This window comes from Marmota marmota, unplaced genomic scaffold (assembly GCF_001458135.2).
Source record: "Marmota marmota marmota unplaced genomic scaffold, marMar, whole genome shotgun sequence".
Taxonomy (NCBI): domain Eukaryota; kingdom Metazoa; phylum Chordata; class Mammalia; order Rodentia; family Sciuridae; genus Marmota; species Marmota marmota.
In genome coordinates this window covers 19,696,491-19,723,612 of record NW_026000185.1, presented here as the reverse complement: position 1 = coordinate 19,723,612, position 27,122 = coordinate 19,696,491, and the positions used below count along the sequence as shown (strand labels likewise).

General features: G+C 43.8%; 1 protein-coding gene and 1 non-coding gene across 7 annotated transcripts in view; one reads left to right on the top strand and one right to left on the bottom strand.

The window, feature by feature from the left end:
• Positions 1–27,122, top strand: part of Xpo6 (exportin 6) — a 98,219-nt gene that overhangs the window by 58,848 nt on the left and 12,249 nt on the right. For 4 of the 6 annotated variants that reach the window (XM_048789705.1, XM_015491194.2, XM_015491196.2 and 1 more), the window contains 8 exons: positions 5,600–5,708; positions 7,238–7,330; positions 8,490–8,559; positions 15,117–15,276; positions 18,689–18,781; positions 23,624–23,768; positions 25,463–25,609; positions 26,359–26,548. In XM_048789705.1, coding sequence (XP_048645662.1) covers positions 5,600–5,708; positions 7,238–7,330; positions 8,490–8,559; positions 15,117–15,276; positions 18,689–18,781; positions 23,624–23,768; positions 25,463–25,609; positions 26,359–26,548 — 1,007 coding nt within the window. The remainder of the gene's footprint in view (positions 1–5,599; positions 5,709–7,237; positions 7,331–8,489; positions 8,560–15,116; positions 15,277–18,688; positions 18,782–23,623; positions 23,769–25,462; positions 25,610–26,358; positions 26,549–27,122) is intronic. The other 2 variants (XM_015491195.2, XM_015491197.2) reach the window with 1 other exon arrangement.
• Positions 2,117–2,189, bottom strand: Trnav-aac. The gene has a single exon. It is a non-coding gene; the product is annotated as a tRNA-Val (tRNA).

Sequence of the window (27,122 nt, the reverse complement as noted above, 5' to 3'; positions counted from 1 at the left end):
TTCCTGTCCCTTGTGGTTTAAGGTTTTGCATCATTCATCACAACAAAGTGGTAGGCATTGTAAGCTACAAATTTAGAAGCACAAATGTACATAGGTTTATTTTTGGTTCTAGGAGCTTGGAGATTGGAGCTTTGCATGTTTCTTACTCAGAATGCTCAAGAGTGTCTTGATCAGAGCTGTGGGGACTTGAGAGAACTGGGTTCCAGTGTTAATGGGATGAACGTTCCGCTGAGCAAAGTTGCTTTTGGAGTGATTGTCCTGATTGCCATTGTGAGCGGTCCTATGTAGAAAGGTGTGGGTTTCAGGCTCCTTTTCCTCATTTGTACTTGGGGGATGGTCGCACCTTCACAGGCTCCTGAGAAAACGGGCCGAGCCAATGCACGTGAAGTGTGTTGGCGGTTGGTGCTCACTAAATGGTGTTGCTTCTCTTCCCTCTTTTCTCTCCCCCCTTTCTTTACGCTCACTGATGTGAAGGGAGGCACCTGTGTAGAAACTTATTTTTACAAGAAGATGAGGAAACCTGTGTGTGTGAAGCAACCTAAAGTATTTTGAGTCATGTCCTGTGAACCTCTTTGTCATAAGAATAATGGCAAGAGCTGGCCACCAGCAGCACAGGAATTCTGGGTAACATGAGATTTCCCTGTAAACAAATGTGGATGAGAAAGACTGCTGCTCTCTTTTTGGAGTGGATTATTCAGCTTCATAGAGGAAGTGCCATTTCTACACGTAACATTGATGTACTTAATAACGTAGTGCAGAGGAGCGTTAGACCAGTGGCCTTCTAGCTCCTGCTAGGAGAAATTATTTTGTTATTTTATTTTCTGTTAGGAGAAATTAATGCCCCAGATTGCTCTGGATAGCAAATGATGGGATCTTTGTTATTTTATTGAGTTGAAAAAGCTATCCAGGATCATGCTTCTATCTTTCACCATTTCTGACTCGGAGTTTTGTTTATTGCCTATGTGCTTATTCATTTCTTTGTTTGTGTGTTTATTCATTATGCATTCATTAGGCAACTACTTTACCATAATAACGATACATTTTGTTTAACTTCCAGAACTTTGTGAGGTATATAGGGTTTTTATCCATAGTGTATGTAAGCATTCAATGCTTTTATTGGCTTTATCCATCAGATTTTAATGTTGCGTATCATTGTTATTTGATTTACAGTATTTTCTAATTTCTCTTGATATGTCTTATTTCCAAATATTTGGGGATTTTCCTTGTATCTTTTTGTTACTCTCTTCTAGTTCAGTCTTAGTATGGTCTGTAAACATAGATCTTTTAAATTTGTTAAAGATTGTTTTATGACCCAGTCTTCATGCACCTGAAAAAAAGATGTGTATTTCTGCTATTCTTGAATGTTCTATAAATATCAGGTCAGGTTGGTTGATAGTATTGAACACATCTTCTTTATCCTACTCATTCTATCACTTAGAAGTGGATTCTGCCAGTGTAATTGTGGATTTGCTTATGTTTCCTATTAGTTCTGTTAGTTTTTGCTTCTATTTTTCTTTTGAGACGCTGATGTTAGTTGTATGCACATTAGTTTTCCTCAACATATCTATTAGTGCTTTTTTTTAATATATATATATTTTAGTTGTAGTTGGACACAATACCTTTATTTTGTTTATTTATTTTTCATGTGGTGCTGAGGATCGAACCCAGGGCCTCACACGTGCTAGACGAGTGCTCTACCGCTGAGCCACAACCCCAGCCCTCTATTAGTGTTTGATCATAACTCTCTATATATGGGTATATTTTAGTGGTTGCTCTGGGTCTTTATTCTCTTAATGTGAAAAATTAACATTTTATATATCCATGTAATAGAGGAATCTTACCACCATAGAGATTCTTTTTACCCTCCCTTCTTTACTTTGTGGTTGTCATGTGTTTTATGACTATGAGCTTTGAAAACCCAATCAGAGAATGTTACAAGTTTTGCTTTTATCCATCACCCATCTTTTAAAGATCTTACCAGCAGAGAAATAGTCTTCTCAGATTTACCCAGACATTTGGCCACTCTTTCTTTTCGTCCCAAGTTTTTCTTTCTTTCTTTCTTTTTCTTTTTTAGATTTATCTTTTAGTTGTTGTTGGACACAATACCTTTATTTTTATGTGGTGCTGAGGATCGAACCCAGGGCCTCGCACGTGTTAGGCGAGCGCTCTACCACTGAGCCACAACCCCAGCCCCCCCACCAAACCCCCTGAGTTTCTTTTTCTTATCAGTTGTCTTTGATATTACTCTGCTTGGGCTGCCATAACAAAAGGCATAACAGGTTGTGTGGCTTAAACAGTGGAAGTTTATTTTCTCACAGTTCTGGGGGCTGGAAGCTCAAAGGTAAAGGTGCCAGTGGTTGATTTGTGGTTAGAACTGTCTTGATGGCTTGCAGACGACTGCTTTCTTGTTGTGTGTTCATGTGGCCTTTCTTTTCTGTGCATGTATGGGAAAAGAGACCTCTCTTGTGTCTCTTATGAGGGCATCAGTCCTCATGAGAGGATGAAGATCCTACCCTCTCACTCCACTTAACCGTTATTGCCTCTTTGTAAGCCCTGACTCCAAATATAGTCACACTGGGGGGTACTTTTAGTGCTTCAACTTGTGAATTGGGGGTGTGGAGGGACACAGTTCTGCACAACACTTTCCATTCAAAGAACCTCATGTTATAATAGTGCATTAAAGTCATTGATAGTCCCAGCATTTGTGACATCTTGATATGGGCATCTTTGATTGGTTGTCTTTCTCTTGGGAAATGGTCAGTGTCTGCTTTTCTTTGTTTACCAAGTAATTTGCTGGATCCTTTTGCCTGTGTTTTTTACCAGTTTTACGTGTAGAAACGGCCTTCCTATCCACAGTTGCCCTGTGGTCAGTGATGAATGCTGGATGATGCTGCACCACAACCCTGACTTAGGAATGATGGGTGGCAAAGGCTTTCCTAGAAGTCTCAGTGACGTCACTGACAACCTTTATATTCTGCAAGGGAACCTGGGAAATGTGTCTTTCAGGTGGCCTCCATACCCATTATTCTCTTAGACGGGGAGAATGGGAAGAGGGCACAAAACTCGCATCCCCACCCTGTCCCTGTGCCTAGTCCAACTTTGTCAGACACCTTGGGAGATAAATGAGTAGACTTCACAGAGGGGTGACGTCAAAAGCGGTACCTGCAGCACAGTTGCTGGTAGTTTTCTAAGTGATTTTCTAAGTGATGAGGTTTTCTTTTCTTTTTCCTTTTTGGCAGCTAGAGTTGCCAACTGCTAGTAAGGATTTGAGGTCTAATTTACAGTTCTCTTTTCCATACAGAGTCTCTGAATTCCCTTTTAGTTCAGAAAGACTGTTTATGGATGATGTAAACAGAATTTATCTGTTCTCTTGTCTGCCCTCTTGTCTAAAGATTTTCTTTCTGTGAAAATGTTTTGGTCTGACACAGCAATTTATAGCATGAAATTTCTATTAACTTTAGGAATTTTTAAAATTTATAAATTTATAAAATGGAACTATAAGCTCTAAGTCTAAGTGTTTGGTCTTACCTTTCTGTAAAGTCTCCTGAAGTGGGATTTGGACTCTGGGGTAGTTGCCCCCAGGTGTTGCCAATTTTATTAATGGTTTTTCTTGCTGGCATTTTTTCCTGGCCATCTTCACTTGCTGGTCTAGAACCAATGCTTGGTAGGTTGTGAAGTCATTTGCACACAGTGGCAGTCACTGTTGGGGTGGATGGGCTGAGGCTCTGTGTTAAGACTTGAGCGGCTGTGCACATCAGATTCTGAAATGTGACATTCCAGGAGGATCTGTAAGGGCTGGAGATGGGCTCTGCAGAGTCTCATCTCCTGGGTTGCAACTTTTAGAGTAGATGGATTGTATTTGGTTTGAATTTTGGTTGTCTTCTTGTTCCTGGACTCAATCTGGATTAGATTGGGTGACATATGAGGGCACTCTGAGGAGAACAGAAAGCACGCATACAGAATTATTTTAACAGAGACTTGAGTGTAGGAGATTGGTTTAGTAGGTTTTAGAAGACCAGAGAAGCACAAAGGGAACATTGAGCTGTGCAGTTAGAAACTACAGGAAGCAGCTCCACCCCTACAGCTAGGGGCTCGAAGAAAGGAGATGGGGGTTTATCACAATCAGAGGGATGGGCCCCCGGGAGCCAGGACTCTGCATCTAGCTGCCTTCAGAGGAGGGCCCCCCAACCCCGAGGAGGTAGGCTCATTCCTTTGAGGAGCAGGTGCAGTCCACTTCTGGTAGCTCTGAGGGCCAGCAGGTTGGTTCTGGAAGTGTGGAATGAAGGTGGAAATGGGAACTGATTGCTGCTGCCAGGTGACCATTGCTGGAGCAGTATTGCCGTGACAGCAAGCCCATGGGAAGAATGGCGTCTCCTCATCCCTCCTTCTGCTTTCCTGTCCTCCTCAAAAGTGTTCCTTTTGGTAGAGCCTAACAGGCCGAGGAGATATGTGCTTTGCACAGCCTAAGTCCTTGAGTCACAAAGTATGGCGAGTAGATTAGTATTGCGGTTTGCTTTATGAGTGGGAGCAGTCCTTTAACTAGTCTCTGAAACATTTCAGGACAGGCAAGCATTTAGGCAATGATTTGTTTTTGAAAATGAGTTGTTTGTTGACTCATGTGGTAGCAATGTTGTTCTCTGCGTTAGGTTCTTATCAAATGGAAAGTATCCAAACCTAGGGATCCAAAGACACAGACCAGACCATCAGGATTTCCCCAGGCCTTTCCCATTGCTGCTTTTAGTTTCTGAGTCTTCTTAAAATTGACTCAAGGTTAGGTTTTGGAGTTGTGTGGAACAGGTTCAAAGTCCACTGGTGGTTTATGTGTAGAGGGAACATGGGATTTTGAGTCCAAAGTGGCTAAGCTAGCTTTGTGACCTCAGGCAATTTATTTTACTTTTGTTAACTTTGGTTTCCTCATCAGAAAAATATGGATGATACAGACACCTTTCCCAGCTGTTAAAGCATTGAATTATTATTTAATTGATTTTTATATATAATGTCTATAATCTCCAGGATAATTGCTAAAAAAAGAAATCCCTCAGGAACATATAAGTAAAAGAAATGACAAAGTATTTAAAATGATATACTAGAAAATATCTATTTAATGGGAAAAAAGGAAACAATGAAAGAACTTAGGAACTTAAGGGAAGATGCATTTCTTCCATTTTGCTACTTAAGTCTTATCAGCAATTACATTAAATGTAATGGATTAAATTCTCCAGTTAAAAGGCAGAGATTGCACACAGGTTGAAAGTGAAAAAATGAAAAATATATTCCATGCAAACAATAAACAAAAGAGCTGGGCTAGTTGTACAAGTATCAGACATGATAAATGTTAAGCACCCAAAGAGAAGGACATTATGTAATAATTAAAAGAGTTGATACATCAAGAAGATATTTGGTGCCTACTCTGCTCCTGTTCCACTCTCCATGCCCTTGCTGACCCATAAACCAAGCATTGGGGATTCAATTTATTTAGATGCTTCTTGTGTGTGGTAGCCCAGTGGATATCATTCCCTTCATAATGCAGGAGGCCTTTTTGAATTCCTGGAATAAAGCTCCCTTTTCACCTGATGTTGAGTTTCCCCCTCCCACATAGGTACGAAGATGCCCTGGTCCTCTTGCTCACAGAGGTGTTGAATCGAATCCAGTTCAGATACAACCAGGCCCAGTTGGAGGAGTTGGATGATGAGACTCTGGATGATGATGTAAGTGACATGCCTTAATTGACCCTTGATCATTGTCATGTGTATGGAGACTTGGAGCCTCTAACCCTCTCCTCTGGAGAATTCTTAAACCAGAGTACTATCACCGATTGAATTTGAAACTTCAAAATACATTTGAAATTCTTTTATCTCCTACTGGTCTCTTGGCTCATTGAGTATAAAAATTGCTGTACAGGCCACCTGTTTGGACCAGACATGCAAGTAGAGAAACGGTTGTGTAGTGAAAAGCGGTTTAGTGCGAACTCTGTACCCTTACTTCCCTTGCCTTGCTCCCCCCACTCTGCTCTCTATCCCTAGTGACAGAGAATATTTGAGCGGATATTGATGGAAATAGTTTAAGAGATATTTAAATGATGAGGCTAGAATGAAAGGAAGTCTGTTTTGAGTATATGTTGTATGGCTGATTTTGTTTTCATTTTGTTTTGTTTTGCAGTTCTGGGGATGGAACCCAGGGCCTTGAGCATGCTAGGCAAGTGCTCTACCACTGAGCTACTTCCCCAGCTTAAGTTTATATCTTTTTGATATAATCTTGAATGTATTGATGCTGGTGTGTTCAACATTGATAAGGAAAATGTCTCTAAGAACACAACTCCAGTCCTCCTCTCTCTTAACCACCAGGCACTTTAAAATTTTCAAGTAATTGCTATCATTCTTGAAATTAGAGTGATGGTGGTGTGGTGATAGCCACATTTGGGTTGGGAGGAAGAACAAGAACGCTGTGCTTGGAACCAGGTGGCCTGAATTTGAATCCCTGCAGCTTTGGGCATGGAACAGATGGAGGGTCTGGGAATCAAGTTTCTCTGAGCCATAATTTATGCTTATCACCCCAAAGGGGAGTGACTTGCCTCACTGACTTGTGTTAACAATTACATGTGGCAACATATATGGCAGGGCTGGTCGAGTGCAGGAGACACAGAAGGTGCATGGTAAACTTGGGTTTCCTTTCTTATTAACTGATTTAGGCTACTGCTTCTTAACCTTTAGCTTGGTTGAGAATCACTGGGCCAGCTTCTTTAAAATAGAGTGATTTTGGAGGTCTGGGTAGGGGCCAGAGAGTTTGCATTGCTGACAGGCCCTTGGGATGGGATGCCCATCTATGGGCCACACCTTGAGTGACACTGAGGTAGTCAGTATGTTCAGATACATGGTAATGGACTGTCTCAGAAGGTGAAGTGACCAACTGATTCCTACAGATGGAACCATGTAAAGGGCTCTTAGACCTTTCACAAGTGGCTCTTGGGTATCTGCACTCCTATGATCATAGGGAAAGGTAGGTTATTCTGTGTAGATCATTTACCTTCTGAGAAAACAGCTTGTTATGAAATTAACATAACAATTTTTGTTGGATTAAAAAATAATTCTAACTTGGCCTTTTAAAATACCTGGTTCCATTATTGATTATTTCTTCAGAATTTTGTTTGAGAGTGAATTTGAGGCAAAAGGGAGATTGGCAAGGAAGATGGCGAGGTTCTTCCTGTTTGGGAGAACTGATTTCCTTTGTTTCCCCACAGCAGCAGACAGAGTGGCAGCGGTACTTACGCCAGAGCTTGGAGGTAGTGGCCAAAGTGATGGAGCTCCTTCCCACACACGCCTTCTCAACCCTGGTAACTCACGAGGGAGGGGACAAAGAAACCTCTTACTTTCCTACACCTGTAGCCTGGCTTTTTTTCTTTCTTTCTTTTTTTTTTTAACTTATCTGTCTGCCTTAATCTCCTCTTTAAAACAAACAAAATACACACACACACACACACACACACAGAATAACTCCCATAACCAACTCTCAAATTTTACAAATGTTAACAATTTTGCAAACTATTTTAAACTAACTTTTAGAAGCCTTGTTTAGTCTTGGATAGAACACGAATTTTACTCTTGTCTTAATACCTTCATTGAAGTTTGAAGGTAGTTGGGCCACACAGAGGAGATGTTATTTTTAAAAGTGACATTACTGAAAAGCTAGACTCTGTAGAGCTTACTATGGGCTAATTGCTAGCACTTTCTGCCTGTGTTTGTATATTGGTGTCTTTAGTCATAGGGACGCATTGCATGCACTGAGTCGTGCTTGCTATTTGAAGAGATGTCATTAAATTCATCTCTTCTTCAAAGGCAAGAACTTCCTGGTTCAGCTTTTGCATATCCAGCCCGGCTGTATTGTGTCTTCTTATGGAAAGAGCCATTTTACCGTGCTGTCTGCCCCTCTTAGGCACATACAAGGGGCACATAAAAGTCTTTGTTTTTATCTTGATGGTGAACATATCAGCTTTGCAAAGAAAGACCCATCTCTGGTTGTCTCCTTGTCCCATTCTAGAAAGGGAAACTGACTTCCAAATAATGTGGCCCATCTTTTCACTTTGCCATGCTCTTTAACAAGGTGTGCCTGATCTCTCTCTCCTTGAGAAGGGAGACATGACCCTGTAGTAGAGCTCTGGAAGGATAGATAGATGATTTAGGGGCTTGATAGTCTATGCTTGGAATGTAATAGCCATGCCCCAGTATCCTTTGCTTTGCTTAAAAACAAAAAACAAACCGAGATACTATTTTCTTTCTTAACTCTATTACTTGGTGGTTTTGGCCATAGGAATTGTTGGCATGGCGGGTGTCTGAGGTGGGGGCGCCATCTCATCTTAGCTGCATGTGACTGTTCCTAGAGAAAAGTCTTTTATCCTGTCCTTCTGGCTACAGGCACTTAATGTTTTAATGTTAAAATTTTATTAAACTGTGCATTTTATTTTGCTTTTTAAAACTTTGTTTCTTTGTTTTCAGTTCCCAGTTCTTCAGGACAATTTAGAAGTGTATTTGGGATTACAGCAGTTTGTAGTTACTTCAGAGTCAGGTAAGCAGGTTTTTATTTTCTAATGTAATCAGACATTTAAAAAATTGCACCAGTATTTAATTCCCACTGCCCCTGCTGTCATGTGTGACTTCCCCACTGTGGCCCCTCCTCTCCCCAATTCTCCCTGCTTCTAAACAGAGAACACTTATAAAAACTCATGAATAGTGAAGCTGTGGGGAAGTAAATGATAAGTTTATGACATTGTATTCCAAAGAAGCATTTGGAAAAGAAGCTAATCTGGAGCGGAGATAAGACTTACCAAAATCCCCAGAATATTTCCTTATGTCCTTTAAAATAACAAATAGGGTGAAAAGAAAGTGGCCTTGGACTTCCCCGAGATGTGCTCCTTCTCTGGTTTGTAGAATCAAGAGACAGGAGCAGGTCAGAGCAGGCAGGGTCATGGTGGAGGTGACGGCGAGCTCAGCAGCTCTCCTGCTGCAGTGGCCTGGAGGTGCTCCTGCGAGCCTGCTGGGAAGACTCTGGGCCACTGTTTAGAGTCCTCACCCGCTTGGGATGTAGACTGAGCACTTGTTGTCACTTGGCTGTTATATTAATAGCCTCCATTTGTTGAGCACTCCTTAGACGCCAGGCACCGTTATTCAGATGTCTCTCAACTGTCCTGGAGGTGTCCGTGCTATTACTTGGTGCCTGTGTTTTACAGAAGAGGACACTTATGTTCACAGATATCATTGACCCAGAGTCTCATAGCTGGTTAATGCTAGTCCCAGGTGATACAGTGGGGAGCTATAAAACATTGACATGCGGGGTGTTCCTTTTTGCCAGCTACAAACACCAGTGACTTTAAGTCCCATGTGCCATCCCCAACCCCTGTCATGCATGTCTTGACACCATTTCATACCACTCTCCCTCCTACGTGGCATTTTCTTACAGGAGTTACCCCTGGCCCTGGCCCTGGCCTGGCCTGCAGCCTGCCCCTCTGTAGTGTCACTGTTGCAGTGGCACCAAGCTCCCCTGGACAGCAGCCATCTCCTGGGTGAGCGTGTTATTTGTGGCAGAGCCTCCAGGGGAGGCTTTTTCTGAGGCTGCCCTTCCTGATGGCCTGTGGTGGCCTGTTTCCATGATTATATTAGCTTCTCAATGACCCAGTGGGCCCCAGGAGGTTGATGGGACTCTGCATTCCCCAGGGCCAGGCGCAGCTTTGTGGATGGAGTAACAGCAGTATATGCATAACTCTGAAGGGCACTTTTCAAAACAAGCATTCCTATAAAACATACTTTCAACTTATGAAAATCATTTGACTTTGTATAAATGCTGTAGATGTTTCCAGAATCCATTCTTGGAACTAATGTACCCAGGTGTTCTCTTCCTCAGGACTATTATTCAAATTAGCATGTACTCTGGACCCTAAAAACATTCTTGATATGTTGAAAAAATTAAGCATGTACCCCTACCCCATTGACCCGTAAGTTTCCTATTCAGTGTTATTGTTGACTTTTTTACATTATAGAGTCTGTCTTGAAGTAAAAATCTGCAGTGAGTCTTAAATCCTTTTTCTGAGACAACTGATAACTGAAGAGTTTCCCATTCTAGAAAGATAATCTGATTTATTTTCCTCCTAAATCAAATATCATCTACCTGCTCTTGTTGCAGCCCATTTACTAGCAATTTCACAGAGCACTTGGTTCTTCCAGGTCGTTCATAAATCTCATTCCCACCATGATCCTCGGTGCATACTCTAGTGCAAAACCTCTCAGGCTAGAGAAACACTTATTTCCTGTTTTAAAATGAGCTTTCTTATCCATGACGAAGCATTCTCCCATGTCTTAGTGGTTCAAAAGCCAAGTTTCCAGGGCAGAGGCTATTAAAAAATTGAAACTGTTGAGTACAGAGTGTTCCCTGGTTCCCAGGCCGCTTACTCCCTCAGATAACTGCCTTGCCTCTCAGTGGAGACCATGTGCTCTTTTCCCCTGTCAGGGGATGGCCTGCTCCTTCCATTTGCATTTACCCTCTACCTAGCCCTTATTCTTGGGTTCCTGGAACTTGTGTGGGTGGGAGTCAGCCACAGTTTTTGCCCTCTTCTGGTACTGTGATCTTTGTGGTGTTATTACCAGAGTGAAAGCTGTGGGGTGTCACCCAGCTCACCCTTGGATCCCATTAGAGCATGTGATTGAGAAGGTCAGCTGCGCTTGCTGTTGCCCAACGACTGCTGACCCTCTTGCTTCCACCATAAAGACCAGGGCAAAACATGTTGTGTGGATGTGGCCATCACTTGCTGTGTGCCTGTGCTCTTGCAGGTCGTCCTCTGTTCTCTCTTTCCTACAGTGTGTGGGTTATAGAACCTTCTCATTGGTTCTTCTCTTTATATCCATTGTGCATTTGACCTCTGCTGGTCCTCCTCACTGAGACAGTATTTCAGCTGAGCGACCCTTCAACTTTTTTGGTCAGCCATGCAGGCTCTTGCCAAAGAGATTGTGTCATCTGCGATATGTAAGATTTCGACTTATTTTCTTTGTACTGCTTGGGTTCATTTAATATTTGTTCTCTCAGGGTGGAATTCCTCCAGTGCTGATTCTCATACCTCTACCCTCCCTCACCTCCCCGAAATGAGAACATTGTGCTGTGCTTAACTTGAAGACCCCCCCCCTTCCCCGGCAGTGACTGCCAAGGAGTGTTCTGGAAGCACATTTTATACACTTGCAGATGACTTTGTTTATGGGAGATGGGATATTTAAATGTCTCTGCGTAAGTCTGCAGAGCAGAATTCTCATCTGGAGGTCCCACTTCACACATGTTCTGTGCTTTTGGAGGTGGCAGTCTAAGTCGTAGCCAAATAGCAGAAAACGTGGGTAGGTGTGAGCAGCTTTCATGTCCCCCTCAGCTTAGTTGGTGCTTTGTGTGATTTTAGTTGGGGGGAGACAGTAGGTTTCTAGGCTGGGGAATTGATTTGGGGTACGTCCTGCTTGTGTGTTTGCCTTGGAGATGAAACCAAAAAGAACCTGCAATTCTCAAGAATGGGAACCATAGAGGGCACATATGTATTAATTGAATTCTGTGGAATGCAGTTTTGTTGTTGTTGTTGTTGTTGTTTTTAAAGAGAGAAAGAGAATTTTTTAATATTTATTTTTTAGTTTTCGGCAGACACAACATCTTTATTTGTATGTGGTGCTAAGGATCGAATCCAGTGCCTCACGCATGTCAGGCGAGTGCGCTACCGCTTGAGCCACATCCCCAGCCCTGGAATGCAGTTTTGTTCAGTCAGAAATGGCCCAATCTCCCAATTTCGTGAGGTTTAACCTAGTAGTTTACACACATAGCACTGCCAGGCCCTTCCATTCCAGGCGCTGTGCTTCTCTGGTCAGGACAGCCAGGGTTCTCAGAGGAGGGTAGCACGGGAAAAGGAAGGGACCCAAGAATGCGTTCCAACCCAAGGGGGATTTGGAAGGACAGCCAGTCTTCCCATCGTGTGCTGGCAGGCTGTGACTAGATTAGTGGCCTACGGAGTGGGTGGGACCAGGGATGAGAAGGAAGAGTGATAGGGAGTCATTTTCCCTGTGTTTTGACCAAATTGTCCAAAGATGGAGGCCTCCCTCAGGAGACTGAGCTCCCTAGTGCTCAGGTGAGGTGTCTAGGGGAGACTGGGCCAGGAGAGGAAGGGGAAATGCTGGAGCAAGGGGCAGTGGGGACGGGCTTGGGCAGCAAACCCTGAAGTGCTCGGGGCTGTATTCAGAGGCAGGCTGAATTTAGGGTGGGCTGTTGGTTTGTTTTTTAAAAGAAACAGTGTGTTTCCTTTATATGTTTAAATACTTCAAGACCTAGATCTTAGGTATCCCTAAGGGTCGGAGTGTGCAGTACAGGGAGGAAGAGGAGACCAGCCAGTGGCCTGGAGAGGAGGACGAGCTCTAGCAGGAGGGTGAGGGCTACTGGCGCCAAGTCCGCGGCCTTCCTGAGCTGCGCCTTGAACACCACCTGGCCGCACCTCTTCCTGCCCCTGCCCCATTCCAGGGGGTCCTTTTTTTTTTTATCATGGAGCAGTGATGCTTTAGTGAGCACTGGAGGGGCACACCTTCAGGAGCAAAATGGCGGCAGGCCACCATGAGGGTCTGGCTTTTTTTTTTTTTTTTTAGTTGATTTTATTTTTTAAATACATGACAGTGGAACGCATTACAATTCTTATTACACATATAGAACACAATTTTTCATGTTTCTGGTTGTATATAAAGTACGTTCACACCAATTCATGTCTTCATACATGTATTTTGGATGGAAAGCAGTATGGAGATTCCTTGGAAATCTGGAAATGGAACCACCATTTGACCCAGCTATCCCACTCTTCGGTCTATACCCAAAGGACTTAAAAACAGCATACTACAGGGACACAGCCACATCAATGTTTATAGCAGCACAATTCACAATAGCTAAACTGTGGAGCCAACCTAGGTGTCCTTCAGTGGATGAATAGATTAAAAAAAAAAGTGGTATATATACACAATGGAATATTACTTAGTAATAAAAGAGAATAAAATCATGGCATTTGCAGGTAAATGGATGCAGTTGGAGAAGATAGTGCTAAGTGAAATTAGACAATCCCAAAAAAACAAATGCCGAATGTTTGCTCTGATATAAGGAGGTTGACTCATAGTGGGGTAGGGAGGGGGAGCACGGAGGAATAGACAAACTCTAGATAGGGGTGGGAGGGGAAGGTAGGGGCAGGGGCTTAGCAAGGGTGGTGGACTGTGATGGACATCATTATGCAGGTTGTCTTTTTCATTAGAGTTTAAATCTCACAGAACCCTAAGGTTTGGTCAGAAGGAGCAGCAGGCTTTAGAAGCTGGCCCTGGGAGTTGGTTGCACTTATACCTTGGCATTCAGAAGGTGTGCAGTTGTGGCACTTTTGTTAACTTACCAGTTAGGGCCGTCTCACTCTGTGGCTCACGAAGGCAGTGTTCCCTCATGACCAGAATCCACGCCGTGGGCTGTCTGCCTGGCCCTCCCCTGCTCGGCTGGCAGAGCTATTGCTCTCTGAGCTGCCAACCCAGCATCCCCGTGGAGCTGCCAACAGGCTGGGGATGCTGTTTTCTGCACCAGGGCGCTGCCCCATTCCTGTGGAGCAGAGGAGGAGGAAGCGGGGAATTGGGGGCAGGTCAGAGCTGATTTTTGTCACTGCTTCTCCTTGTAATGCCCTTCCTTGAGTTTTTCCTTCTTTCACCCTGTTCCTTGGGCTGTGGCCTGCTGTGACAACACCCTAGCTAAAGTGTCCCCTTCTCAGGCTTGTCTTCCTTTGGTGGCTGTCACAGGCACCACTGCTGGCCTCATCACTTGGAAGTTCGTGTAGAGTCCGGGGCATTGCTGCCGCTGCAATCACCGGTTTCTGTGTGTGTGTGTGTGTGTGTGTGTGTGTGTGTCTGTATCTCTCTCTTGCTGGCTTCCTCTGAGTAGGTGCTTCCTGTCCATGTTCATCTTTAAATAACAGAAGTGAATAATTGAGGGACAGTAAGAGGAAGGCAAACTCCTGGAGACCCCTGTCGTGCTCTAGACGGCCACCAAAATACTCATACACTTATGGTCACTCACTAGTACAAGGTGCTATGCTGGTTGCGGGGGCGTGGCCCTTCACCACGGGGGTCTTCATGGCTGGTAGGTGGTCGTAGAGTTCCTGGGGAAGAGGGTTGGTGACAGGTAAAACCTTGGGATGGCTGAGGAGGGAGCAGATCTGAAAGAGAGCTGTGGGCGCTCAAGGGCGGGGCTGGGAGCTCACTGATACTGCCTCCGTCTCTCCTTAGCCTGCATCCTTACTGTTCTCTGCTTTGTGGACATAGTGAGGAGAAGGGACTGACTGAATAAAGGATATTTTTGTCCTTCATTTTAGCACCCTTCCTAGGTTGGACATCTGTCGAAAAGTAAGAAACTTCAGGTCTTAGAAAATCCCTAGTTCTTCATTCATGATAGTCATGACATTGAACAGTGCCCTGTGGTTTATAGGTTTTCTTTATGCATTCTGACTTAGCCTTAAAATAGTGAATGGTGCCCCTTTTCCATTTTAAGGATGAGAAGACTGAGACTTGGAAGGGCTCGTGAGGTTGGAGCCGGAAAATGGGAGGGAATCGTGTCCTCTGAATGCGAGTCCTGGCTCTTTATTCTAGTCTGTGCCACCTAAAAACCTTTTGGGTGTAATGTGGGATGCACCCTGTTCTTCTAGTGGGGGATTGCTATCTGCCATGGGGGTTTTATTCTGAGAGGGGCCCTGGGTAGGGCAGCAGGTTTGGAGCCACACACCTAGCTAAGAACACCAGCTCTGCCTTAGAGATAGAACCCATGTTGGGCAAATTACTGCCCCCCCCCCCCCAAGTCCTCATTGTGTGAAACTAATGGCATCCACATCTTGGGAGGATCCTGAGGAACCAGGTCAGGCTCTTGTCTGTGACATCACCCCAGGCAGTCTGTTCCGAAGTGCGTGTGGTGATGGCTTTGGTGGAGCTGGGCTGTTCCCCACTGGGTCCTGGGGTCTTGGGTCTGCCCCACGCAGCTGCTCTGGACGAGGTGTTCTGTGTTAACTGAAGCGTGTTCTTCCTGTGACAAACTGTGGCGCGTTGTTGCAGGACACAGGTTGAACATCACAGCGGAGAATGACTGTCGGCGGCTGCACTGCTCCCTGAGAGACCTGAGCTCCCTGCTGCAGGCCGTGGGCCGCCTGGCCGAGTACTTCATCGGGGATGTGTTTGCTGCAAGGTTCAACGACGCCCTCACGGTGGTGGAGAGGTAGGCCGCCTGCCCCCAGGGGCCGCTCCTCCTGCAGAGCTGCTTCACCTGCCGCACACTTCCCCTCTGGTGCCAGCTCTGCCACATTCGCCTCTCTGAACTTCAGGTTGCTCATCTGTAAAGTGGAGTAGGGGTCGTTTCTTACAGGCCTGTTGTGGTAAGGCACTTAGCACAGTGTCTCGCGTCTAATCCAGCAGTCCGCAGCCTGGCCCATGTTTCCACTGCAGTCTGAGGTGTAGATGTGGAGACAGGGTTGAACTCAGAAGGAACCAGAGCAGGTCAGTCCCCATGACTTTTCTCATAGGAGCAAGCCACATTAAGGGGACAGCATCACTATCCTAATAGCCAGATATGAGAGCTATGGGGCTCTTCCTGGTCGGTCTTGTCCCATTAGGGTCCTATGGGGTTAAAGCTGGGTGGCTCCGAGGCCTGGCCTGAGAGCTGGTCTCAGCCTTTCACCAACAGGCATCTTTTATTACTGCCTCCCCTGAGGTCCCTTGAAGAAATTTCCCAGCTGATTTTATTCTAGCTGTACGTAAGAGGGGACTAGATCATTCCAGACTAGCTAGTGAATTGATTAGATCCACCTGGTGGATGTGGCTCCAGCCTGACGCCCAGGCACCTGCTGCTTTCCTTGGTGCAGTATCCTTATTGCTGTAAGACACAGGGAAACCAAGCTCAAAGAGCTTAATTACGTGTGTACCAGATTTTTAACTGTTAAATCTTAGCTTAAAAGCAGACATAACTAAGAATTTTAAATCCCTTAAAAGGCAGATTGATATTAATTCATAAAAGGCTGGTCGTGATAGCTCGTGCCTGTAATCCCAGCAACTGAGGAGGCTGATGCAGGAGGATCATAAGTTTGAGGCCAGCCTCAGCAATTTAGTGAGACCTGCAGCAACTTGATCCTGTCTCAAAAAGAAGGACTGGGGATGTAGCCAAGTAGTAAAATACCCCTGAGTTTAGCCCATCCCTAGTACTAAATAAATAATAAATATTGATAATATAATAATAAAAGCAGCATCCAATAGAAGGACATTTTCAAAATGGGTTTTTTTTTGTTTTTGTTTTTTTTCATTCTACACTTTGAGAGATGAGGCCATTTTACTGGTGAGTAAATTGTGGCTCAAGAGTTGGCAAATATCTTAGTCCATGTGGTTTATAAGAGGGAATTTTAATGAGTTTCCTGAATTCAGATGTCAGGCTTTCCATACGACAGCCTTTCCTCTTCCACAGTTGTCTGTCTTCTTCATCCTGTACGAGGCCCATTCCCACTGATGTTTAGCAGGGATGAGACAGGTTGTTTGAATTACTCTGTAAGCAATATCAAAATGTCTGTCAGTCAACTATGTAGTGAGATGATTGGCAGAGATCCCAAGCTGCTATTTTGTAAGTTCTTGTTTATACATCTTTCCGCACTGCTTAGAGATGCTTACTGTTTTGTCTTTATATAGAATAAAGTGTGAGGGAAGGCTCTCCTGTGGCCACATAATCTCACTACTTAGTGTGATTAGCAGTGTTTTCACTTATAAGTCACATAGAACAAACCTAATGTGAAAACTATGAAATATAGATGTGTTAAGAGGGACATGTTTAGAAGTCCATTTTTAGTGTAGAACAGGAGAAACAGTAGGTGCACATAGTGCCTTATCACATTGTAGGTGCTTACTGAGAGGTAAGTTTTGATTCTTAGTTATTACCAACACTTTCTTGGGCTTCAAATGAAGAACGTGGCTCTTCACCCTCACTTTCTGGACTCACTGGAAGTACCCTTTTTGAATGCTCTCCAGCCCTGAGCAGTTTGTGGTTTTCTGTTTGAATAAAGTCCTGCATTTTCTCCCATCAGACAGGAATGTTTTCCAGGGTGTGGGCCTTCATGTATCAGTCCTGGCCGCTTTGTAGAGGTGCCGATTTCCAGATCCTCTTCACATCTGCAGAATCTGCCTGGGGGTGGGACTAGGCAGCTGGCGTTGTAGCACTTCCCCAGTTGATGGCCCTGTGCCCAGGTTTCCATGCAGAGTAGCCTAGGGCCTTGGCAGCTGTGGGATTCCTCTCTGGGGAGAGAGGCACTTTCCCAATGGAGCCGGCTGTTGGTTACTGTACTTAATGCTCATTTGTATACAGTGAGCTCTTGAGCAATCCTGGGCTCACTTGACCTCTGTTTACCCTAAAAACATTTGCTCCCCTCTCTCTCTGTCCTCCAATGTTTTATTATAAACATTTTCAACCCTTCAGAAAAGTTGATACCTATATCGCTACCCGCCCTCCTGATTCTGCAGTGGACATTTTGCTGCATTTTCTTTGTTACATGTAATTCCATCTGATACATTTTCTTTTAAAAGTAATTTTACAAGAATGGGAGTTTGCAGTGACTCAGACATGCACAGATATTCACCCTGGCATTACTTATAGCAAAAAAATATTGAAAATAGTTTAATGTCGTATAAATACACTGAAGTAGGAACAAAAGGAAAGAATGATGAACATCTCTGTGTACTGATGTGGACAGAGTTTTCAGATGCTCGCAGGAGAAAAACAAGGTACGAATGAGTATATCACAGCAAAAAAGGCATATGTGTTTGTTGAGATATAATTATATTGCCATTAAAGCCACCATTTTAAAATATAAAACCAAAACGGGGAGTGTGGTTCAGCTGGAGAGCACTTGTCTAGTGTGTGCAGTGGCCCCGGGTTCCATCCTCAGCACTATAGTCAGACAAAGTTTTAAGTCAAAGTTAAGTTGATTTTAACATTACAAATTTTATAAAAAGGTCTTTGTCAACCCATTTAGATAAATTTTCAGTAGAACAAGTCTGCTTTTTAAAAATTTTTTTTTAATTCTCATTTATAAAAGCATTGTTTATTCATTATAGAAATACAGAAAAATAGAGGGGGAAAAATCATCCATACTCTACCTATTCCGTCCTACCCCTAAGAGCAAGTGATACCAAGAGCACATTTTGATGGGTTTTTTTCCTTAACAGATACACATTTGAAAAGTTAGGACATTTTCTCTGTGTGTGTACATAAGAGCCTTTTCACGTTTTGAATACCTTGAACATTTGTCATTAAATATACCTCTAGCATGGTTTTTATTGAACATTATATTACATACTTTGTGTTGGATATTTATTTTGCTTTTAAGTAATGTAGATAATGCTTTTAGTATCCTTGTTATATAAATCTTTATGTACATCACAGATTATTTTCTTTGGAAAAAAAAAATGATGATAATGTATTCCCTCCCTCCCTGCCTCCTTCCCTCTCTCCTTCCTTTCTTTTTCTTTTTCTTTTTTTTTTGGTATGGGGAAGAAAAGTATGTCCTGGGGCTTCTCCTTGTTGAAACTTGTTAATTTTGTCACTTTAGTTCCTAAGCTGAATGTTCTTTCTTAACCTGCCTCTTTGCCAACAGGTTGGTCAAGGTCACTCTGTACGGATCTCAGATAAAACTGTACAACATTGAAACTGCTGTGCCATCGGTGCTGAAGCCCGACCTCATTGATGTGTAAGTGTGGAGTTTGGGATTTTGCCTTCTCAGGAAGCACCATTTACCCCCAGATCATTTTATAGAAAATAGGAAGAGTGGGAGCTGCTACAAGAAGGGGGGAGTGACTTTGAACTTTGGAGGAAGGATTGTTGGGTTTTGGGGACAGGAGGGGTGGGCAGGAGTGGCAGGGGCAGGGGGACTCCCCATCAGGCAGCTGAGAGCTGTGGTGAAGGGGCTGTGAGTACTGTGTGGCAGGAGAGGCTGGGAGGGTCCGCAGGACTGACACGGGAGCTCCTTAAATGCCGTGAATATCAGCCTGCCCAGAGCCCATTCACCGAAACCGAGATGTGTGGAAAAAACAGCAGTTTTAATTCCCAAGATGCTTCTGAGGCCAGATGAGAGGTGGGGTGGATATATCTCCCCATTCACAAGCAGCAGAGACCAGCTGGCTGTCCTCATAATTTAATTTAGTTTGACACCACCTGGAAATAGTGTCAGATCCTACAGGTCATACTCAGTTCCCAGTTCTGTCCCCTCTGTGTCCCTTCTTTCCAATGCTGGAGACAAGCTCCAGGTTGTTTCCCTGTGCTTCTGCCCAATTGGCAACAGGTTGAGGTTGCCCCAACCTCTTCTGGTTTGTAGAATTTGCCTAGAGTTGGTCAGAACTCAGGAAAACCCTTAGGCTGCTGGTTTACTTGTTTGTACAGGGTATTACAAAATAGACCCAGGAACCCCGGATGAGAGGGGGGTGGGGCGGATGGGGCGGAGCACAGCTGCCCTGCAGGAGCCTCCAGCCCTCAGGCGATTGGTTCTCTAGAAGCTGGCAGAGCCTCTACCCAGTGCTTTTGGGTTTTTATGGGAACCTCATTAGGAGGTGTAAGTGTGTGATGAATCATCAGAGTGACCTCCACTCCCTTCTACCCTCCTCAAAGCTTAGGGGTGAGACTCAGAGCTTCAACCCTCTGAGCAGAAGGTTCCCCTGACAGCTAGGTTCCATCCTGTGCCCATCTAGGGATTTTCCAGAAATCCCCTTATTTTAACATTTGCTCAGGGGTGTTGAGAGGGCTTGTTACCAATAACAGGAGATTGTATTTCACTACTTGGAAGGGACTGGAGGAACCCAAGACTAAAGGCCAAATATTTTGTTGTTGTTGTTGATGTTTGTTTTGGTGCCAGGGATTGAATTCAGGGGCACTCAACCACTGAGCCCCATCCCCAGCTCTATTTTGTATTTTATTTAGAGACAGGGTCTCACTGAGTTGCTTAGTGCCTCACTATTGCTGAGGCTGGCTTTGAACTTGCTCCTCCTGCCTCAGCCTCCTGAGCTGTTTGAATTACACTTGTGCACCACTGTGCCCGGCTGAAAGGCCAAATATTTTTAAACAAAGATGCTGTTTTAACCAAAACACATGTATCATAATATCCTAGAAAGGTACAGGAGAATACTAGGGGAACACAGTTCTTCAGAGATTCTGATTTGGGTAGGATGGTGTAGGCATTTATTTGATATTTGCCTATTAAACAAGAACTTCAGATTGTTTTGAAACAAGACATCCAGGGACTGTCTTAAGAGGAGGAGGCCCCAAGGAAGTCCTGGAGAAGGGAACCTCAACTCAGAATGACAGATTCCTTGACCCACATGAAGGAAAAGAATCTGAGCACACATAGATACCAAGCCACACAGATTTATTTAGGAAATCAAGGTTTATACCTTGAAAGAAGAGAGCACAGGCTCTTCAGAGTGTGGAGGCCACCCCCGGGTCTGGGGTGTTAACACTTATAATGCCACAGTGGCTAGGGCTGGACTGAGGTCAGGTTCTGCTGATTTCCCTGGCTTTAGCTGTTGTCCTTGCTTCCTGGTGCTACTTTCTGCAGACAAGGAGGGCTGAGGACACTGGCTGGCTCACTCAAGACCTGCTTGTTTTGCATTCCAAAGGTTTAAGGGCACTTCTCTCTTTAGATTCAGTTCATCTTTATTTCTCTGTACCCTCAAATTCTTAGGACCACACTTTGAGGACTGTACACATGGGAAGCCATTAAGAGAGTGACATGGTCGGGATAGAGGGTGGGGCTGAGGTGGGTCCTGTCCCAGAGTCTGTCCTGATCAAGTGGCTCACACTAGAGTACCACAGCTGCCCCCCCCCCCCCCCGCATGTTTCTGTAAATAGTTTCCGAGGACAGAATGACAACAAGTTAAATATCTTAATTGCCTTTTTTGGATTCTAGAATCAGGCCATACTTAATTCCATAAAATAGAATAAGTGTTCCAGTGAGTTAAGCAAGAGACCCTCCTCCTCGTGTGACCGTTCCTGGATGTCTTGTTTCAAAATAATCTGAAGTTCAATATGCAAATATCAAACAAATGCCTACACCATCCTACCAAATCAGAATCCCTGAGGGAATGTGTTCCCCAAATATTCTCCTGTACCTTTCTAGGAAAAGTGCTTTGGGTTTATCCATTAGAACAACAAGAGCATCTTTGTTTAAGAGAGAACATTGGTTTAGTAGATATAGAAAGGATTAAAGAAAACAGAAACAAAAAACAAAAAGGGGATTGGTCATTTCAAAGTTACCTTCCCTGGAAAGCTGGGACAAGAACACAGAACAATAGAAATATAACTGGTTCACTTCAGATTGCCTTTTTGTGTAAAGATTAAGTCAGAGGGACTTCATTTTCATGCCATTTGAAACTGACTTGTTTGGGGAATTTGGCTGTTCTGTCTAATCCTGAATTCTAGGACTGGCAGGGTAAATAGCTTAGTTTCAGCCTGGTGGTGTGGAACTTGAGCTTGAGTGACTGCATTATGGTTTCTAGCCTGGGATGTTGGACTAGTGCAGCAGCTTAGCCCAAAACAATGGCCTCCTGGAATTTTTTTTTTTTTTTTTTTAAATTTAACAGGAGTTTTATTGGAACAGGCCCTTGCCTTGTCATTTGAATATCACCTGTGGCTGTTTCACACTCAGCAGAGTTGAGTAGTTGGGACAGTCTGTGGCCTGCAAAGCCTAAGACACGTGCACTGTATTTACAGAGAGAGAGAGAGAAGGCTGCTATTCCTGTTGTAGAGCATTCTTGAGCTGCACATTAAACAAGTGAACTTTAAGAAGAATCTATATACTGTGGTCTTAAACTTTTTCCCTTAGTTATTACTTTCCACTTTGAGAATTAGAGGAAGCCGTGATGCATCCTCTGGGTGAGACACCAATTTGCTCATGAACTCCCCAGCTTACAGTTTCAGGAAGTTTGAGAGCACCCCCACCACCTCGCCTTTTTCAGCCGTAAGACGCTCCAAATGTGGTAGACTGACTGAGATTCTTGGGTTTCAAAAACTGACTTTGATGTCCTTCCTCTTTAGTTTTGATGCTTAGAACTCAGGTAAAATGATCAATGGATTCTGAATATAAAATACAAAATAACTGCCTGGTCTCTCTGAATTTTAAACTCTTGATTGGCATGCATATATGTGTGTGTGTGTGTGTGTGTGTGTGTGTGTATTTTTTTTTTTTTTTTTAAACCTTAGGGTATTTAGAACCTTTTCTTCCTATTTTGATAAAGTTCAAACCTATAGAATATGGTAAAAGCAGAATAGATGCCCTCATTTTTTTTTTCTGAGCCATTTGAAAGTAAATTGTAGATAACATGTCACTTTACCCACAAATCCTTTAGCGTGTGTTTCCTAGGAATAAGGTCATTCTTCTACATAACCATAATACCATTGTCAGCACTTAATACATTTAATGGATACAGTAATATAATTTGATAGTCCAGATTCACATTTCCCCATTTGTCCTTTATGTATATATAATTTTTTGGATTGAAGATCTAACTAATCGTGAACTACACATTAAATTTGCCCCAGATAATCTAGAATAGCTCCCCCAATCATATGTCTACCTTTGTCCTGTGTCTACTGAGAGGTTCCAGAAACTGTGACATCCCCCAGCAGTGCACCTCTTGTGCCTACCCCCATCTCCATTTTTAAAGTAGTGTCTCCAGCATAAGAGCCAGAGCTCCTTGGAGAAACGATCCAAGTCTGGGGCGGGGCGATCCTGGAGAATCCTGTTCATCAGTGAGTGGGGAAACACGGGGCAAGTGTTGAGAACGTGTGAGAAGGACATGTGGGGCTGACGTGAGACCAGGCCATTGGATCATCCAGAAGAAATAAGGGTGATAGTAAATTATTCCATGTTGATTGATCTTTTAAAATTAGGTCATCTCAAAAGTATCACCTTACACAGAGTACTGTATAGTTCTTAACAGGAAGAGGAGAGGTTACACTTAGGTGTATTGCATGGTCTGGTGTTATCTTGGAAGAATTATGAGCTTTTGTGATGTATATTTTATCATATGTCAGATGCAGTTCATCCTTTGCAAAACCAGAGTCTTTGCTGCCTCAGTTAATCTCTAGCCAGATGTGTGGTGTGATGGAAACTTAAGCTTTGGGATCTTAGGTCAAAGCTTTATTTGTAAAACTGCAATACCTAGTATTTACCTGAATCTATGGATGTTCATTATCACTAATAGGTCCTCTGTGAGCAGGTAAATGGTTTCCATGCTGTTGCCATGTCTGGGGACAGCCAGCACAGTGGGTAGTTTTTGTTTTTTTGGGTACTGATGTTTTTGAGCCCAGGGGCACTTCATCATGGAGCTACATCCCCAGTCCTTTTTATTTGGGACAGGGTCTAAAGTTTCTGAGGCTGACTGTGAACCTGTGATCCTCCTGCCTTGACCTCCTAGGTAGCTGGGATTTCAGGTGGGCACCATTATGCCCAGCTATCGGGTTGAATTCTTATCTCCTGTGGGAACAAGTTTTATGAATGTTCACCTGACCCTCTGGACCGCGTCTTCTTTCCTTTTCGAAGGCATGCTCAGTCCCTGGCTGCTCTCCAGGCCTACTCCCACTGGTTAGCACAGTATTGCAGCGAAGCCCATCGGCAGAACACGCAGCAGTTTGTGACACTCGTCTCTACCACCATGGATGCCATCACACCCCTGATCAACACCAAGGTTTGAAATAGTGAAGACCACACCTTTTATCTAATTTTCTGTCCTTCTGTTTATGATTTGTTTACTATAAAATCAAAATATTAAACAAAGTTCAACAGATAATTCTTACTACTCTGATGTAACGGCTAGCTCGTGTCCTTCATAGTAGTAGTCCACGTGCACCCAGGTAATGCAGGTAAATTTTAATTCTTTTAGTCCCACATGACGCATTCTCATTGTGAAAAAGTAACGTATTGTTCATGTTCACAGAGTAAGAAATTTTGCCTTCTTTAATCCCTTCCTTAAAACACTTTCTTCCCAGGGGCAGCACAGTCAGCTGCAGGTTATATATTATTCTAGGCTTTTTTCTATTTTACATACATAAGTAAAAGTTGGTAGGTAACTGGAGATGGCCCCTGCTTTTTTAAAAAAATAGGCATAGAACAACTACAGTTTTTCACATTGGCCAGTGCTTTCTTTTGTGGGATTTATTATGATTTTCTGTTGATGAAAGGACTCTCCTTAACGGCCCATTTTTCTGTATACATTAGTGGGTATGGTTTCCCATAAGTGGGATTACTGAGTTAGAGGTTAAGTCTGGAGGAAGTTTGTCCTCCAAGAAGACTTCCAGTTTGTTACTAGACTATACAGATGCTTACATTTCTTAATTTTTTAATGTAATTTTAATCATGCATAGCATTTTGTACCACTTTTAACAATGTATTGTTTTAATAATAATAATGTATTTTTTTCTATAAATTTGTGTTGTGTTTATAATTATAATTTGTAAAAGAGCTGTAATATCCCCTTAGGAGTGTATTTCATAATTGACCTGACTGTTGCTGGACTTTATGGCTGCCTCCATTTAAAAGAAAAAAAAAATTAGATAATTCTGAGATGCATGCATTCATGAATGTAGCTTTATCCTTTTAGATCATTTCCTTAGATAAGTAGAGATCATAGTGTTAAAAGTTGGAATATTTTGTGGTTCTAGGGAATTATAGTGATATTTCTTTCCTAAATAATTCTGCGTGCCTTGACTCTGGTGTGCTGTGGCCATCACAGTCTTACCAGCATTAGGTCCTATCTATAAAAAGTTTTCTTGGGGCTGGGCGTATAGCTCAGTGGCAGGACATGTTCATAACATGCATAAGGCCCCAGGTTCAATCCCTAACCCCCCCACTCCCAGGTTTTCTCTTTTGCTAATTTGAAAGTGACAGTGACACCTACACCCAATTTTTGATAGGCATGTGGAGGTCAAAGCAGCGGGTGAGATGAGTTGATTGATGAAGCGCAGACAGGAAGGGCTGAGGGAAGTCTTGGCTTGGTGGGAGCCAGAGGAGTGAGCTGAGGAATCCCACATTGTTTGAAGCAGGAAGACTTAGATGCTGTACCAGGGAGTGTGCCGTGTGATGTGACAGCTCTCAGGGATCCACTGTAGATTCTTGAGCTAAGAATTTAAGAATTGACTGAGTTTAGAGATACCAGTTACAGTGAAGAAGAGTCTAGAAGAAATAATACTGGCTCGAGGGCAGGAGCTATGGATGTGGCAAAGAAGAAGGAACCTTGTTGCTGATAGTTATCTTGGGAAGAATTCTGGAGGTAGAGCCTTGTTGGTATGATTTGGCAGCCAAGAACTGAGTTCAGATTGTGGCTGCCTCAAATACCAGTCCCCTAGGGCATGTGGCGCGCTCACATGTTCTCTCCTTTTCCAGGTCCAAGACAAGCTGCTGCTTTCTGCGTGCCACTTACTGGTCTCACTAGCCACCACTGTGCGGCCTGTCTTTCTGATCAGCATTCCTGCAGTGCAGAAGGTGTTCAACAGGATCACGGATGCCTCTGCCCAGCGACTTGTTGATAAGGTGAGACCCAGGACACCCTGGGATCCCCACGACATGTGGCTCAGATCCAGGGAAGCGGAAGAAGAAGAGGCAGGCTTTGTGTGCGCTCTCGGCTTACAGGCCATGCCAACACTGGCACACTTCAGGGGTTCATCTCCAGTGCCAGTGCAGGTGTCTTCCCGACATGCAGAGAGGTCTTGCTGCTCTGAAGTCTCATGATTTGGCCAACGTCATGAGAATCCTCTTTGTGTACTTTTTGGTTCAAACCATTCTGGTTTGCGTTGTTTGTGGGTTGAGAAGTTCCAGGCAAGTGTATTCTCTAGAAAAAGAAGTGGAATGGGGTGGGGTAGGGGGTGGGGCAGGTTCTTTAGAGTGTGTGCACGTGCGCTCCTGCTGACGAGTCCCCTCGCAGTCCTGTTCTAAGTGGCTTCTCCAAGACTGTCAGAAGGAGCTGCCAAGGTCCTGGCTAGATGCTGTGTCCTCAGTGGGACTTTTCCCTCTGTAATGCCCAGGTGCTGGGTTGGAGAGGAAGTGTGAGCACCAGTAAGGATTCTTGAGGGCAGCCCTGGGGGCTGCTGGACTGACATGGGGGGTTATTTCTGCCTTTCTTTTCCCTGCCTGGGTTACCTTGGAGATGGACTGCAGACTGCACTTAAGTTATGAAAAAAGGAGCCTGGTAACTAAGCTCTAAGGCAGGCTTCTAAAAGCTCGGTCAGGCATGGCCTTCTACTCTGGTCTCTGACCTCATGGTGCCTTTGGATCTCTTTCAGGCCCAGGTGCTGGTGTGCCGAGCACTCTCCAATATCTTACTGCTCCCATGGCCCAACCTTCCTGAGAGCGAGCAGCAGTGGCCCGTGCGCTCCGTCAACCACGCCAGTCTCATCTCTGCACTGTCTCGGGACTATCGCAACCTGAAACCCAATGCCGTCGCCCCCCAGAGAAAGATGCCACTGGATGACAGTAAGTGACCCCTGGACTGGGAGAGCACAAGGAAGACAGCAAGGCAGGCATCGCTCTCCCTTGTGGCAGATGAGCATGTCCACAGTCACTGCTGAGTCAACTGTGGGCGTGGGTCCAGCTCATCCATAGAGCCCAGGTAACACAGCAGCTGGACATATTTCCTGAGTGCAGGCTGCCCTTTCTCTTAATTAAAATGTGAAAAACATTGGAGACCCTAGGAAGACATCCACAGAAGACCCTTGACGATACCATCAATAAATACCACCAAGATTATTGACCCATTTCAGAGACTGCGTAAGCAAAGAAAGCCATTCCCCTCTACTGGGAAAATGAACTTTAGAACTGCCTTTGAGATTAGTTTGAATCTTTCCCAAATACAACTACTTCAGAGGTTTTGGAAGAGGTTTTTTCACAAGTGGTACTTGAAGTTTGGTTGTTTAAAAAAAAAAAAAATGAATTAGGAGAGCTGTAGTTTAAATAAAAGGTGACAGGTTTCCCTGAAAAATCTTCCTGAAATAACAAATATTATAGAAATAATTCTAAATTGTAGTCTGTTTTTACAAGAAGAAAATAA